The 15,835-nt window shown below is 51.5% G+C and overlaps 5 protein-coding genes across 5 annotated transcripts; 3 read left to right on the plus strand and 2 right to left on the minus strand.

Moving 5' to 3' along the window:
- Window positions 1–357: 357 nt before the first annotated feature.
- Window positions 358–2,076, minus strand: CORC01_14374 (uncharacterized protein; the record flags this gene model as incomplete). Its single annotated transcript, XM_022625985.1, has 3 exons — window positions 358–1,191; window positions 1,249–1,380; window positions 1,747–2,076. The coding sequence occupies 3 exons, from the start codon at window positions 2,074–2,076 to the stop codon at window positions 358–360; spliced, it is 1,296 nt and encodes a 431-aa protein (XP_022467502.1).
- Window positions 2,077–2,347: 271 nt separating this feature from the next.
- CORC01_14375 (uncharacterized protein) lies at window positions 2,348–3,918 on the plus strand (the record flags this gene model as incomplete). The annotated part of the gene is made up of 3 exons (XM_022625986.1): window positions 2,348–2,352; window positions 2,416–2,488; window positions 2,611–3,918. 3 exons carry the CDS (start codon window positions 2,348–2,350, stop codon window positions 3,916–3,918), a joined length of 1,386 nt encoding a protein of 461 aa, XP_022467503.1.
- A 42-nt stretch (window positions 3,919–3,960) lies between these two features.
- On the plus strand, window positions 3,961–6,660 carry CORC01_14376 (zinc knuckle; the record flags this gene model as incomplete). Its single annotated transcript, XM_022625987.1, has 4 exons — window positions 3,961–4,180; window positions 4,276–4,859; window positions 5,138–5,806; window positions 5,875–6,660. The coding sequence occupies 4 exons, from the start codon at window positions 3,961–3,963 to the stop codon at window positions 6,658–6,660; spliced, it is 2,259 nt and encodes a 752-aa protein (XP_022467504.1).
- A 1,162-nt stretch (window positions 6,661–7,822) lies between these two features.
- CORC01_14377 (uncharacterized protein) lies at window positions 7,823–8,066 on the minus strand (the record flags this gene model as incomplete). Its single annotated transcript, XM_022625988.1, has 2 exons — window positions 7,823–7,950; window positions 7,988–8,066. The coding sequence occupies 2 exons, from the start codon at window positions 8,064–8,066 to the stop codon at window positions 7,823–7,825; spliced, it is 207 nt and encodes a 68-aa protein (XP_022467505.1).
- A 6,666-nt stretch (window positions 8,067–14,732) lies between these two features.
- CORC01_14378 (uncharacterized protein) lies at window positions 14,733–15,275 on the plus strand (the record flags this gene model as incomplete). The annotated part of the gene is made up of 2 exons (XM_022625989.1): window positions 14,733–14,998; window positions 15,179–15,275. The coding sequence occupies 2 exons, from the start codon at window positions 14,733–14,735 to the stop codon at window positions 15,273–15,275; spliced, it is 363 nt and encodes a 120-aa protein (XP_022467506.1).
- Between the last annotated feature and the right edge of the window lie 560 nt (window positions 15,276–15,835).

Consider the following 15,835-nt stretch of genomic DNA (forward strand, 5'->3'; position numbering starts at 1 on the left):
GAGTCGAGAAGCGAACAAATCTCTGCTGTTTCCGCTCCCCGTTGACGGCGGTAACCATGTTCCATTTATTCTATCAATTCCGCTTGTGATAATGGTAGCCCTGCGTTGTAAGAGTAAAAGGGAAACAAACCCATTCACGGCCACTGGCAAATGAATATCTGTCGACCCGACACTGAAGCATCTTCCAGGGTTCCTGTTCTTACGACTAGAACTTCGTCTTTCAAACATCGCTATGGTATATTGACAATGCTCAATCACACTCGTAGCCATTGCTCTAACCACATAGTCCGCAAACGGGTATAAATTACACTCCACCAATACCGTCCTAATTTTGTTTTCAAACATCCTAAGCCAAGTTTATTGTGAGCGTGGATTTGTAAATGCTCTGGTCTGGCTACTGCTATCTGTTGGTTCGGACTCTGACATGTCAGAGATTGATCTCGATCGCTCGTCTTTCGATGGCTTTGGGCTCCGCTTGCGTGGTCGGGCTGTGTGAGCAAGTTCTTCAGGAGAATACAAAATTCGAAGTCGTTGCGATGAAGGAGTCGATCGGCTTCCCCAACCGATCCGAGCATTTGTCAGACCCTCAGATGATGCACTGTCAGCGTCGCGATTCGCTTGCTGCTCAGCTCTTGCACCTCCTGAACGCAAATCCAGCCTCGGTCGGCGGGGATCCGGCGGAAAATACGTAGCAGGTAACACAACCTGAGAACGTTTGATAGGTTTGGATGGTGGTCGTGCTCCTATTTCCCGGGCTCTCTGTCTGAACTTGATGAACTTGTCCTCGTTCAATCCGAGTATGCCTTCCAGCTTCTCCACTATTAGATCGGGCCGGTCCAGGAGAACTTCGTCTTCGCTGCTTTCCCCCTCTGAGTCGTCGGTAGTCCTCAACTGAACGTCGTAGAAGACGGCGAGGTAGGCCAACATGGAGCGGTGACGATCCGGTGGCGGGTCTCTCAGAGAGTAAAATTCGTTCGCGTTTCGAGGGAAGTGGGTGAGTTTTGGTTCGATAATGCCCTGCTCAGGGTTGTACACGACGACGGGCCGGATAGGCAAAGTGGGATTCTTTAAAGCATTATTTCGAGTGTAGGCGTGCAACTGGCGCATCTCAGCTTCAAGGCGGTTGGTCTTCTCTTCGAGACGGTCGGTTTTCGTTTCTAGGCGAGAAATAGATTCGCGGACGAAGGCAAACTCAGCGTCAGGTGTGCGTCTTGAGTATTCCTCAGATCAATGTAGTCGTCGAGCGACAGGCAGCGTGGTCGATTGTTGTCGCGCGGAAATGCGCAAGAAGGCGACGATATCATTGTGGATGTTGGTGTAGGGGTGAAATTCATCCGGCGCCGAGACGAAAGTGCACTGTTGGTAATGGGCGAGGAGAAACTGAGGCACAGGTCATGTCTTATGTGCGTGGGACGGTCAGCTATGTAGGCACTGCCCTACTGGCTTCACCTGAGCCATGCCAGATGGCGAGCATTTCGGAGCGGTACTTTGAATTGATTCTGTCAGCCTAGCAGGGATCACCACCTCCATGAGCCGGGGGCGTCCACGCGCTTGCTCCAAACTCGGCTGGTACCATGTGCAAGAGTTTTTCACTTAGGGAAAGCACCGCAAATTGCTGGAAAATCAGATGGATGCATATCGTGCATGTCCTTTGCGGTTATGATGACTTTCGCTGCTATCAGCCAGACGAAGGAAAGCTTAAAAACTCGCGTCACAAGCTTATATGAGCGGTATAAAGAAGATCACATGGCATGGGCCAGCTCTGCGAAGGCCGAAAGCCGGCAGGAGCTCCGTGAGTCGGGATGACTGCGCGGTGTTCCCCTGATTCATCGGCTCCAGTGCTTTCATATCCTTTACGACCTTGACCGCCAGCTCGCTGGCTTTCTGAGCCTCCTTGGCGGCCGCGTTGGCCGCGCGCGTGGCATTGGTGTTCTCCTCGAGTTCGACCATGTCCTGCTGCACCGCGATCCTGATGGTTCTCGTTTCGCGGGTGGTGTTCTCGTTGGCTGTTTTGGTTTCCGCACGTAGGCTCTCAATGGCTTGGTGGAGGTGTCCGAGCTCGGGCAGGTTCTGCATTTTGGCACAGGGAGAGGGTAGCAAGGAGCGTGGCCCTCACGGCTTGCGAGTCGAGGGATTGACCATTTGCGGTGTCGATAGACTTGACTGCTGTCTGGAGGTGTCTGCTAAGTTGGGTGGCGTGCTCTCGGTGATGCGTTGGCCATATTTACTCCTAGGGCCATGAGGTTGCCATGGTGCCTACGTCGCTATGGGCTTCACGACGAGCACACGGCTATCCAATTAACCTTTCGGAGTGTGTTGTGGTGCTATTTTTGCTCAGATTTCAAAAATGTCGTTCTCGCTTTGTTGATATATTTTTTTTGGTGAGGGCACAGACTGAAAGCTGTACCGACTCAGCCCGAGGCTTCGGCCGAGAGGGTTCATCCGAACCGGTGTAATCATTGTGTTTCTGCTTTCTTCGAAGCTGGATGTAAACGTCGGCAACATAACGCTACCTTATCTCCTCACATCGCCATATAAGATTACTTGTGGCCTTGACAAAATTCTCGTTGGTTCTGCTGGGAAAGGCTCATTTTGACCTTGGAGGGCCAGGACGTGAGGGCTGTATTTGGGTGGTTCCTTGGCAGACACCTCCAGACAGCAGTCAAGTCTATCGACACCGCAAACGGAAACCCCCTCAACCCACAGGCTGTGAGGGCCACGCTCATCGCGGCCCTCTCTCTGATCGTCAAATTGCAGAACCTACCCGAACTCGGACACCTCCACCAGGCTATCGAGAGCCTGCGAGCGGAAACCAAAACAGCCAACGAGAACACCACCCGCGAAACGAGAACCATAAAGATCGCCCTGCAACAGAACACAGTTGAACTCAAGGAGAATGCTAACACGACACGTGCGGCTAACGAAGCCGCGAAGGAGGCTTGGAAAACCAGCGAGCTGGCGGCTAAGGTCGTAAAGGACATCAAAGCACTGGGACCGATGAATCAGGGGAGCACCGCACAGTCATATGCTAGCGTAGCCGCCCGAGGAGGACTCGCAGGAAGCATGCATAATCCCCATAACCAGAAAGCGTCTCAGACCCAGACTCTACGTGAGATCATCGTGAACATTAGAGACCCCATCACCATCGCCAGCCTAAGAGCCATGAACTCCCGTAGCCTTAAGGCGCACGTAGACCGCGCCATCGAAGAAAGCAGTAACGAACATATTCGCAAGCTCGAGCCAGTGTCCGCCAATCAGCTCAAGAGTGGCGACCTGAGCATCGAAACAGCCACGACAAACGATATGGAGGCCCTCCGCCAATTCGCCGAGGACTGGGAAAGTCGCATTGGCAACGGAGCCGCGGTGCGGATCCCAACTTACGGAGTACTAGCGCATGGCATACGGACTAGCTCAATGGATATGGACCGCTTCAGCGAGATCAGAGATGACCTGCTGCAGGATAACAAAGCATTCATCCCCACCGCAGAGATCAAATACATTGGTTGGCTGACCCGATCAGCTAGCAAGAAGACTGCATCAACAATTGTGGTGGAATTTTCAAAGGCAGAAGACGCCAATAAACTCATTGATGGGGGTCTCATCTGGCAAGGCCAGGTATTCCAATGCGAACGATATGACAGAAAGTGCCGTCTGAGGCAATGCTTCAAGTGCCACATATACGGCCACACAGGAACCCAGTGCAAGGCAACGACAACATGCGGCTACTGCGCGCAAGAACACATGACCCGAGACTGCCCCTCGAAAAGCGACACGGAAACGCCTAGGAAATGCGCCGCATGCCATGGCGAACATGAAGCCTGGAGCGGCAGATGCCCTACTAGAATACGCGAGAAGGCCAAGATCAGGACCGCCTACAACCAGCGGCCAAGGTACCACCCGGAACAAGCGACCCCGTAGCCGGCCCTAGGACCGGAAGCCCGGACCCGGCCGAATCCGAGGATGGCACGACCGACACTGGACCGTCAATCCCAGGAAAACCAACCGACCCGGAGCCGGTCCCTGACGAAGAAGGTCCAGAAACGGCCTAACCCGACGGATACCCAGGAACCACAGGGGACGATTACGGTGGCTGCGGAGAATACGCGCCCGAAGCGTACCATCGTCCGGTCGCGAAGAGCGCTCGAGGCACTCGATCCAAGCACACAGATGACAAACGACAGTACGGCGATGGAAATCGTAGTCGACGACAGCGAATGAACGGACAACATACACTCACAACACTACAGTACAATGTAAGAAAATCTAAAGATACAGTCATGGCAACACTCCTCCGCGACCCGAGCATCGACAAGTACGACATCATCGCCATCCAGGAACCGTGGAGGAACCCCTTCAGCGTAACGACACATCACCCAGCCAAGGACCGCTTCCACCTCTGCTACCCGTCCGGTGAAGAAAGAGGACCAGCTAGAGTGTGCTTCTTTATCAACAAAAAGATTGACCACTCGCAATGGCAGTTCAGGGAGAGCAGTAGAGATCTCTGCGCTATCAGCATGGGGCCGGGCGAGGGCGCCCACCGCATCGTGAAATGGGCCCGGAACAGACAGAATCAGCCGACGACCGTCACGCCAGAAACTCAGAAACCCAACAAGCCGCAGATTGCTACCACTCCCGAGGAGAAGGCGGCACTGTTTAAAGAGACCATCTTTCCCCCGCCCCCAGAAGCTAACCTCGAAGACAACAATGCAACATACAGCAACCAGATCGCTCTACTGGCAATATCCGAAAGCGAAATGGAAGACGCCATTCGGGAAGCAGCGCCGCTGAAGGCCCCGGGTCCCGATGGCATCACCAATCTGGCACTTCGGATGGCGAGAAAATGGATTACACCACACTTCGTGCGTATATTCAATCAATGCCTCCGGCTCGTACATTGTCCGAAACACCTCAGGAAGTCCACCACGGTGGTACTGAGGAAGCCAGGTAAAGAAAACTACACAGCGCTCAAAGCATACAGGCCGATAGCCCTCTTGAAAACAGTTGGCAAAGTCATGGATGCCATAGTAGCAAAAAGACTGAGCTACCTTGCCGAAACACACGGATTGCTACCAGATAGCCATATGGGCGGGAGAAAACAACGGTCGACTGAACACGCACTGCATCAGATCATGAATAGGATATAAGAAGCCTGGGAAAGGGAATGATAGCAAGCCCTCTTCTCCTCGACGTGTCAGGTGCCTTTGATAATGCTTCGCACCGCCGACTCCTTCACAACCTGAGGAAGAGACGGATTGATGAAGCGACGGTGCGTTGGATTGCTAGTTTCTTTGGATGCCGAGAGACGGAGATCAACGTGGAAGGATTCCGATCCGAAACATACAGAATCAACACCGGCATCCCACAACGAGCGCCCCTATTGCCAATGCTCTACCTCCTCTACAACGCAGATCTCCTGGACAGCTGCAACGAAGCCGGAGACTCGACAGCCACCGGCTTCATTGATGACATAGCGATCGTTGCGGTGGGGAACCGCACTGAGGAAACCTGCCAGAAACTTCAAGAAGCGCTTCTGAAAGCTGAGATGTGGTCCCTCGCTCAGGCCTCCATCTTCGCACCCAAAAAGTTCCAGCTTACCCACTTCACACGAGCGAAAACCAGATTCGACTCAGACACGACACTCCAGAGCCCATGGGGAAAAATTGAGCCCAAGACAACATGTGAATACCTCGGTCTCATTATGGACTCATCACTTAAGTGGAAACAGCGCATCGACGGGACAGAAAGCAAGGCCACCAACACCATCACAGCACTCAGCGGCATCGACGGTCAAGTCGGAGCCGCCGCAGTCTGCACATCCGCAAATCACATATGGGAGACGATACAACATCGACGGTCTACGCGGGAGAACTGCAGGTCATTGTCCTGACCCTCGAGATGACTCAGGCAGACAAGCAAAACGGAAATCACAGACGCATAGTCTTCATCCACACCGACAACCAGGCTGCTGTCAGATCGTCAGCCAAGCCAAAGGGAAATACGGTGCATACCTCCTTAAGGTCATCGCAGGCAAGACACAATCACTCCGGGAATAAGGACTCGAAGTCGAGCTCCGATGGGTGCCCGCTCACATCGGCATCGAGGGCAACAGCAGATGTCGCCGCGAAAGAGGCCACAGGGTGGAGGCAGAACGGACAGCCAGGTACAAGGGCAGACAAGCCGAGAGCCTTGTTCAAGCTCAGGTCCACGATCGAGACGTGGTCGCACGAACAGTACCATCAAAGGTGGCAAACCACCTTGGAAGACGAGACGCGAGGAAGGACGTCTTTCCGCCTCACGCCGAAGCCGACAAAGAAGGTCATTCAAATCCACGAAGGCCTCAGCAAACGTCAAAGTGCACTCCTAGTCCAGACGGGCACGGAAAAGATCGGGCTCCAGGATTTCCTCTTCAGCCGAAGAGTGCCAGGCATTACCAACGCCAACTGCCCCTGCCGAGAAGGACGACAAACGGTATCGCGCATCCTGCTGCGACGCCGCAGGTATCGACAACTCCGGCGCCAGGAATTCGGAACCCTTCCAGGACGACACAATCTTCGGGTCATACTGAACAAGCGCAAAGTAGCCACCAAGGCAATCCGATTAATAGAACAAAGCGAGATCCTTGGGCAACACAGGATCGAGTCGAAACCCAGACAAAGCTGAGCATTGGGGGGAGACTGCAGGTCAATGGAACCGTCACACGAGGCGCAAGACCTCAACAGAGCCTAGACACATGTGTACATTAGTAGAGAACCGCAAACTACACTTGGTGGCAGCCAGAGATAGATGAGGTTGGAGGACAAAGCTGAAAATTTGGAGACAGCTGGCCAATAATTTGCATTGGCGAAGTTGGGCGCTGCGGAGTAACACCGGGAGCGCGTCGGGTGTTGGCCAAACACCGTTATCCGGGCATAGCTGCTGACATAAGACCGGCTGAAAACCGTGTAGGGTAAAATTCATGAATCAATCATGATCACCGACAAAGGAATCCGTACAGGAACGGGACTTTAATGTAGTATGGACTCGAGCCGGGCTCAAGGACAAGTTCCGTAGCTTCTGCAGTAATTAACTTCGTATCAGATCTCAGCATCGCTTTTAGCTTACTGACAAATCTTCAGTATGGTCAGCAGTGGCATAACGAATGGGGATAAAACGAGGTTTTTTTTGCCTAGAGTGATCTTCTGGGCCTGCAGTAGATCTATATAAACAAGTGGCATCTATCCCTTGTAGGGCAATCCTGGCCCGACTATGTGGTTAACTGAGTAATGACTGTATGCGGTGAGTTTCACCTAAGCGAGGGTATCTCAGGTTCTGTCACCAGAGGTATGAGTAAGGCTAGCAAGGGTATCCTTATACAAGGGGATCGTACAGTCATTATATAGATATAGGGTTTCTTTCCATAGCCATTCTGTCAGACCTGGACATTGCATATACGAGTCATGCATTCAACCCATACTCGAGTCCCTATTACAATGAGGGATATAGGCATTATGGCATTGGAACCTTGTTCTGTTTCTTGTTTTAAGTTAGACATGTGTCAACAACAACAACATATCATTCGCTTAGTAGGCAATAGACCAATATGCACATTCTTACTGGCTGCCAAGCTGTCGCCTGACACATTCATGGGAGACTCATCAATACACACAAAATGACCCCTACCTGTCTAACTGCTGCTCGATAAGAACTAAATCAAGTCAAACTTAAGGTCTGTACACAAAGCACTACATATGCCCACTGCAGCTATGTCCAAACCCACATGTCAGCCGCTATCAAGCATCTCAAATATAGCTTGCAGAATCACACCTTGCGATCCTGAAGCTTTTTAAGGTGTAAGCTTGCACCCAAGGTCCCTGTTGCATGTATTTAAACAACCCTTGTAGGCTTGATTGTTTCCTCTCCCGTAAAAGCAGTCCTTGCGGCATAAGATACACTGTGCATTGTCAGTTATGCCGCGAGAAGCAGTCAGATAGCTTGCGTACCTCTGTACCCTGGCGAGGTTCGATAACTACAGGGCCTGCAATGGCAATGCCTGCGAAGAGGGCGATTAGAATGGGAGAGAATTGCATTCTGTAACAGGTTGGTAGCGTCGGTTGACGGCAACTCTTGAAGATTGACAAAGGTGAATGAAAGAGGGAAGAGAGAGCTGTTGTCGGCTGGTCGTAGAGAGTGAATAGATATACCGGATGCCGTCTGAGGTGTGAGGAGATTTGGAGCGAGCAACGCTTCTTAAATAGAAATTCCAAGAGGGACAATCCAGAAGCAATTAAATAATTAGCGCAGTATGGATAGGCTGCTCTTCAGAGTTTTGTCTGGGGCTCCGTAACCTGACTCGATGCTAAGTTCAGCTGACACAAATTTGACACAGCCCTAGTTGAAAGACCGACCAAAGGCCCTTAAGAAGAATATTCGAAGGGTGATTAGATCGCTTATTAGCGTGTCTTATATGCTGAAGTGCGGTTACATCTGTGGGAAAATTCTGTTTTAAAAACTCTGGCGATAATAATTATTGAGACAAACTCTCCTGGCGGCTGCTACCACTGGACCAGCACCCCAGTATATTCTAAGATTTGTTTAGGAAAATATTTAAGTAGAGATACTTCAGTACTGAGTTAATTACATAGTATAATAAAAAGTTATAGTGTATAGTCTTTGATTCAAGGCTTCCTGTGGTAATATAATAAAGTTCTTCCTTGTAATTTACTGTTCAAGAACGTTCCATGGAAGGCGATTAATGCCAGGATCAAGGCGGCGCTGCAACTTACTCCTACGGGATGTACCGTGCAGCAACAGACAGACCGGCTCATGTCGGTAGTATCGGAAGCGGGAAAGGCGTTGGCGCCTACAGCTAAGCCGTCTAGGTATGCGAAGAGATGGTGGACGGACGACCTCACTCAGCTGCGCCGGATCCACACATTTTGGAGGAACCGAGCGAGGGTGGAGAGACGGGCCAGCCACTGTCCGCCAGAGCTCGAGGAGCGAGCGCCGGCGGCGGCGAAGCAGTGTCACGACGCAATCCGACAACAGAAGAAGAAGCACTGGCATAAGTCTCTGGCTGACGATACGAACATCTGGAAGGCAGTCAAGTATCTAGGCGCTGAAAAGGGCGCCTCGTTTGACAAGATACCCCAGCTTACCCGAGCGGACGGCTCAAAGACGGAAGAGACCGGAGAACAGGCGGAGGAACTGCTGTCTACTTTCTTCCCTCCGCTCCCGAACAACATTGAAGACGAGGGACAACGTCCACAGCGGCCGCCGGTACCCTTCCCCGATGTCACGTCAGAAGAGGTGGAGAGACAACTGTTCGCAGCAAAGTCATGGAAAGCATCCGGAGAGGATGGACTGCCGGTAGCTGTGTGGAAGCAGACATGGCCCATAGTGAAACATCGGGTGCTCGCTCTGTTTCGAGCTTCGGGAGAGGCAGGAGAACTGCCTAGGCAATGGAGGCATGCGAAGATCATTCCGCTGAAGAAACCGAACAAGAACGACTACACCTTTGCGAAGGCCTGGCGACCGATCTTGCTGTTATCGACACTGGGGAAGGTGCTTGAGTCGGTAATAGCCGAGAGAATATCATATGCGGTCGAGACATTCGGGCTCCTGCCTACCAGCCACTTCGGTGCCCGGAAGCAGCGGTCGGCAGAACAAGCCCTGGTGTTGCTTCAGGAGCACATCTACAGAGCATGGAGGAAGAGAAAAGTGTTCAGCCTGGTCAGTTTCGACGTTAAAGGCGCGTACAACGGAGTATATAAAGAAAGACTGCTTCAGAGACTCAAGGCGAGAGGGATCCCGGAAAAGCTGTTGAAGTGGGTCGGTGCATTCTGTTCGCAGCGGACAGCAAGCATTCAGGTCAACGGCCAGGTCTCGGAGGTTCGCTCCTTGCCCCATGCTGGACTACCTCAGGGTTCACCGCTGTCGCCTGTTCTGTTCCTTTTCTTTAACGCCGATTTGGTTCAACACCAAATCGATGAGAGTGGAGGCTCGATAGCATTCGTAGACGACTATACGGCATGGGTCACCGGACCATCACGAGAGGCAAACCGATAAAGATTCAGGCCATCATCGACCGAGCACTCGACTAGGAACGACGAAGCGGGGCGACCTTCGAAGCAGACAAGACGGCCATCATACACTTCACCCGTAACTGGCGACAGCCGGAAGATTACTCAACCTTTGACATCAAGGGGGACACAGTCCGGCCTCAAGAGCGCGTAAAGGTCCTGGGCGTGATTATGGACACGAAACTGCACTTCGAGCAACACGTCGCAGAAGCGGCGACGAAAGGCCTCGAAGCCGTACTGGAGCTCAGACGACTTAAGGGCCTATCTCCGTCAACGACAAGGCAACTCTTCGTGGCGGCGGTAGCACCGACAATGGACTATGCATCGAACGTCTGGAAACACAGGTGCAGGGCAGCCCAGATGAGGGTCATCAACAGGGTACAGAGGATCGGAGCCCAAGCCATCATTGGAACCTTCAATACTGTGGCGACAGCGGTCGCCGAAGCAGAAGCAAGCATACAGTCAGCCCAGGAACGATTCGATAGGAAAGCGACCAAGTTCTGGGTGCGTCTCCAGACTCTGCCTATGAGTCATCCGCTGCGACGCATCAGACCTCAGAGCTTCAAGACGCACATCTCGCCTTTCCAGAAGATGGCCGCAGCATATCGAGACCTACCAGTGGATAGGATGGAGACCATCGAAGCGTTCCCACAGCCACCGTGGGAAAGCCGATTGCATACGATAATAGAGAAAGACGGTGATAAGGCGAGCAAGGCGATCCAGACTGGGTGGGCCGTGAGGGCGGCAACAAGTAGCTCGGCAAGAAACGAAATCGTAGGCTATGGAACAGCAATACTGCTCCCCCTGTCTCATAGAGGAGGCGGTTCTACAACGACAGCATCAACCACAATCGGCTCCAGGGCGGAACAGAACCCATATACGGCAGAGCTCACAGCGATAGCAAAGACGCTGGAGACCGTTTCAAAAAGGATCCGTCATCGTGCTATCCATTTGTTTTCCACCAACAAAGCGGCCGTCTCAGCAGCAGGGAGACCACGACAACAATCAGGCCAACAAATTATCTGTCGCATGTACAAGGCAGTCAACACGCTCATAAGCAAAGGCAACAAGGTAACACTCTTCTGGCTTCCGGCAAGCGTAGAATCCGACCTCAAGCTGGGGGCCAAAGCAGCGGCGAAAGAGAGCACGCAGCAAGGGAGGACGCCGAGGAAGAAGCCAACCAGGGCCTTTTTCACCACACTCAGAAACGTATTGAGGGAGGTGCAGAAGTACTGCAGGTTACCGGAAGGTGTAGGAAAGTTTTCGAAAGGGTCGACGCGGCCCTGCCGGGAAAGCACACACGGCAACTGTACGACTCATTTTCATGGAAGGAGGCCAGTGTACTGGCCCAGCTGCGGACGGGAATGGCAAGGCTCAACTGGTATCTGCACCAGATCGGGGCGGCCGCCTCGGATCGATGTGCATGCGGACAGGCAGCAGAGACAGTCGAGCATTTTCTCTTCCGGTGCACCCAATGGACAGCACAACGCGCACCGATGCTTCAACGAACAGACACGCACAGAGGCAACCTATCATTCTACCTAGGCGGGAAGGCTACGGCTGACTACGACGAATGGTCGCCATGTATGGATGTAGTGAGAGAAACAGTGAAGTTCGCTATGGCAACGGGACGACTCGATATGCAGATCAGCTAAAGACGGGACGAGAACGACGCATGACCACATAATTAATACTAACCACCGACTAACCCCATACACACCCTCGTGCCACCGACAGCAGGACTCGCTTCAGCTGCCGAATATAGAGACCTGAACACTTGGAGGAATTGGCTCCAAGATGGCCTGCTACTAACCCTCACGAGGAACCGCAACTATTAACAGGAGTAATCAAAGATGATCAGACGGAAGTGGATCTTGCTTATGGGTGGATCTGAGACCAGGGTAATAACTCAACTAGGGGAGCATGTAGGATAGATATAAGAGCCCTTTATGGCTTAGCCAGGGCGTAATAAACTCTGTGTGTGTGTAAGGTGGATGCCGCTGTATCAGTTTTGCGTGCCTGCCTACCAATTCCCTTTCTGTATACGCGATTCTTTTAGTTTCTGATTTAATGTAATAGTATTGTCGAAAACATTCTGATAGTGTTAATACGATCCTTTACTAATAAACTTATGATTCACATAGCATCGTCCGAAGCGGACTACAATGTGATCAATCCGAGAACTTGCTACAGCCTATATCCTTGTCGTATCCCGTACAACAACTACAGAAGCCGGTGGTGTCAGTGACTTGACAAAGGTCCTATGATTGTGAATGTGTTAACAAATAGAAGTCTTATAGTCTCGCTTCTTTCAAAGAGGTGGGGGCCTACTTTGAGATCCTTAGATGCGCCGCAGCAACTCTTGGTAAGACTCGCGTGCGTAATTCTATCCTGCTCGCCCCCGGCTTTATTGGGGACGCAAGCCACGTAGTACACAGGCACGCTAATTTCATATGCAAGAGCGCTATTCCATGCTTCGTTAGGTTATTGGAGGCGGGACTCATAAGACATACGATTCATACCTTGTGCCAAGCACAGCAGTGATGAGAAAGGCCGCAGTCAGCATATTGGTGCTAGACTGGCCAGCGAAAGAATACTAAAATAAATAGCTGATCAATGATACATGATTGACGGCAACCGAAGAGGATAACATCATTAAATACCTTTTCCAAATGGAATTTTTGATAAAGATACAGCTATGTAACTTCCCGTACTAACCGTCGGTAAACGCTGATCGGGTGCGCATGTTTATTTTTAGGTAGTCATTTCCCACGGTCACTTGCCTACCAAATACCAGCCTTGCCGGGACGAGGTCTTGGGTGATTCAGTAGTCAAGTTCATCTCAAAAATGCCTCACATAAACTATGAAATGACTCGAACGTTGAAGGGTAGGCGTCACGCTTTGGCATTGAGTGGTTATTGGCAGTACTCCGTGCAAAACTTTCGACTTCCGATTCCCTTGAAGCAGCCAGTAACAATACGTGAATATCAGTTATGTCTCCACAGATTATACGTGCAATGCGTCCCATTACCCGGGATTCATTGACCTTGCCGCGCACCAGGTGTCAGCCTTCTAGGACGGTGCTGGTTCTTTCAGTCTTCGAGTACATTAGACCTTCCATACCCTAAAGAGGTGTCTTGGAAAAATATTGTCTTTCAGACACGAGCAGGTGCCGTTCGCTCCATGTGGGTAGGGAACATGGAAGCATTTGCACTTCCTAGTGCAGAGACAAGAGAAATCAGGCTCATGGACATGGTCCTGGTATCTCTATAGTGCCACTCTTACTCTCTCTTTTTTTCTCTCTTGACGACTGGGTAATACGTTGGGAGAGGGAATTCTTTCTAGGTGACACCTCTATCGAGCGGGAGGAGAGATAAGGGGGGGATTCAGGGCAGACCACTGCCCCAAATTGTCTCCCTTATCCTCGGTCTTCGAAGAGGGAGAGAGTCTAGGAAAAAGGGGAGGGGGAGAGAGAAGGACATGAGGGGAGGGAAAGGGTCGAGAAGGGGGCACTCCCAGAGAACCTCCTATCCCAGAGTGTCCCCCCTATCGAGTGTAGGGGTAGAAAGTCGAGGAGAGGGTTAGCGGGACGAAGGAGAGGAAGAGAGTTCAGGGAATAGGGGAGAAAGAAAGTGTCGAACAGAGGGAAAGAATCGAAGGGGGGGAGGAATCGAGACGGCCGGCACCTAGAGAGAAGTAGGCGCGAGGCTCAACCTCTACATCCTGACGAAGGAGCTCCAGAGGATACAGAACCTAACCGGCACCTTAGATGGATGCTGAACCAGTTGCAGGGTTCTCTTAATGTGATAATATATATACTTTGGATTTATAGACTAGTCATTTCGGCTTGCCCGCAAAATGGGAGTCAGCCTGGTGTCACATAATTTTAACTTTTTTGTTTCTTTTTCAAAATTAGCTTCTCCTTGACGGTGACCCTCTATAAATGATTAATGTGGGTGGTACGTGCAGCGACCGCGCTTCATGTCATCGCTAGTCTAGCATAGTGTTCGCCGTCGCACATTAATGCTTCAGATGAATACTTTTGAGGCGGGCTATATTGGTGATAGTTTGTTAGTGGTGAGGGTCGTGGGTGTGTGAAAGAGAGACATTGAAAAGTGGTAAAAAAAAGTCGGGTGATGCTGTGCGGTTTGTGAATGGGGCTCTCCGATTGGTCAAAAAGGTGGGAGAGTGCTTTGACTGCGCCCCACCGGTTTCTGACAGGGGTTAAACTTTGGCCTGATACCCGGATCGTACCTAGTAAAGCTCGGATGGTGTTGGATCACGTTTCCTAGGGCTTCGGCGTGATACGACCGGCAGTGAAAAGTGCCTTTCGTGCTGTCACTGACAGAGCTTTGGGCAGCTACTGAGATGAGCTTAAGGGGAAAGTTCAAGGTGAGGTGGGAGATAAGTTGAAGATATATTAAACCTCGAGTCACCGCCTCTTACTTGCTTGATGAAATGTATCCCGTTCGGGAATCTACGCCCCGATTTTGAATACTCCATTATAGCCAGCTCGGGCATGATAACGTATGAGAAACATATATAAGAAGCGAATTGATCGTCTGTCACTATCAATCGTCAGCCTGCAATACCATCTTATATATTACATCTGGTCTCCCTCGCAACACAATTAAATCCCAAGTCTATCTACCTTCAACCAAACGCAGATTAAGATGCATTTCCCGTCCGTCCTGGCAACCCTTTGGACCGTGGCACTCGCCCCGGTGCTGGTCCTCGCCGACAACGCCGACAGCAACTGCCCAGCAGAACAGTCGGTCCCGTGCAACTTTGGCAATGGGGTGCCCCGCTGTCTCGGCGTCCAACAAAGATACTACTGCCTCCTCAGCTGCCCGAAGGGTAGCACCTGTCCGTCAGACTGTGAGAAGGCGGGCAAGGGCGGAGGATGGTGCGCCGCGGATAACGGGCCCAGCTGGAGCGGGTACTGCATTTGTGAGAATGGGCATAATACAGTGCATTTTAACCCTGATAAGCCCATACATGGGTAGGGGACAGCACCAACGGGAGGAGATGTTGACGTTGGAACACTTTCAATGTTGTAAAAGAGCATTTCTCCGCTCCCGGGGATGCTCATGTCTTACTTAGTCTACCTATAATGCAGAGACGCTATCATTGTAGGAGACTGGTTGGAGGCGATTCCGGGCTACATTACGGCGATCGGGGACACCTCAGAGAGAACTTTTAAGCTACCACAATAACATATCTTTACATATTCAATGCGTTTATATCAATCTATATACCAATCATAACCTAGTTACCGCCGCCCATCCCTAAAAACCCGGGGTTAAAATTATGCTAATGAAGATGTTACGAGAGCAAAGTGGGAAAGTTGGAGACAGCTGGTCAGTGTTCTACATTGGCGAAGTGGGGCGTGACGGATTGAAGTTCGGAGCGCGTCGGCTGTTGGCCAAACCCCGCTATCCGGGCATAGCTGCTGACTAAAGCGGCCAAAACCGAGTAGGAATCAATCAAATCAAATCAAATCAATCAGCGGGCCAAAAGGCACGGAGACCTCAAGGTACGACCGATCTGTGACGACTTAGTCATCATTCTCGCATCTACGTGTTTTGTTCGTGGACGTCCCAAGCATGTCCTTAGTGCGTCCGAACTTGTCCACCGTTGTACGTGGATGTCCCAAGGGCGTCCTCATTACGTCCGAACTTGTCCACCGTTGGCCATGGACGTCCAAAGGGCGTCCTCGGTGCGTCCGAACTTATCCACCGTTGTCCGCGGACGTCCCAGGAGCGTCCTAGATCTA

Source organism: Colletotrichum orchidophilum (assembly GCF_001831195.1).
Source record: "Colletotrichum orchidophilum strain IMI 309357 chromosome Unknown Scaffold_279.1, whole genome shotgun sequence".
Lineage (NCBI taxonomy): Eukaryota > Fungi > Ascomycota > Sordariomycetes > Glomerellales > Glomerellaceae > Colletotrichum > Colletotrichum orchidophilum.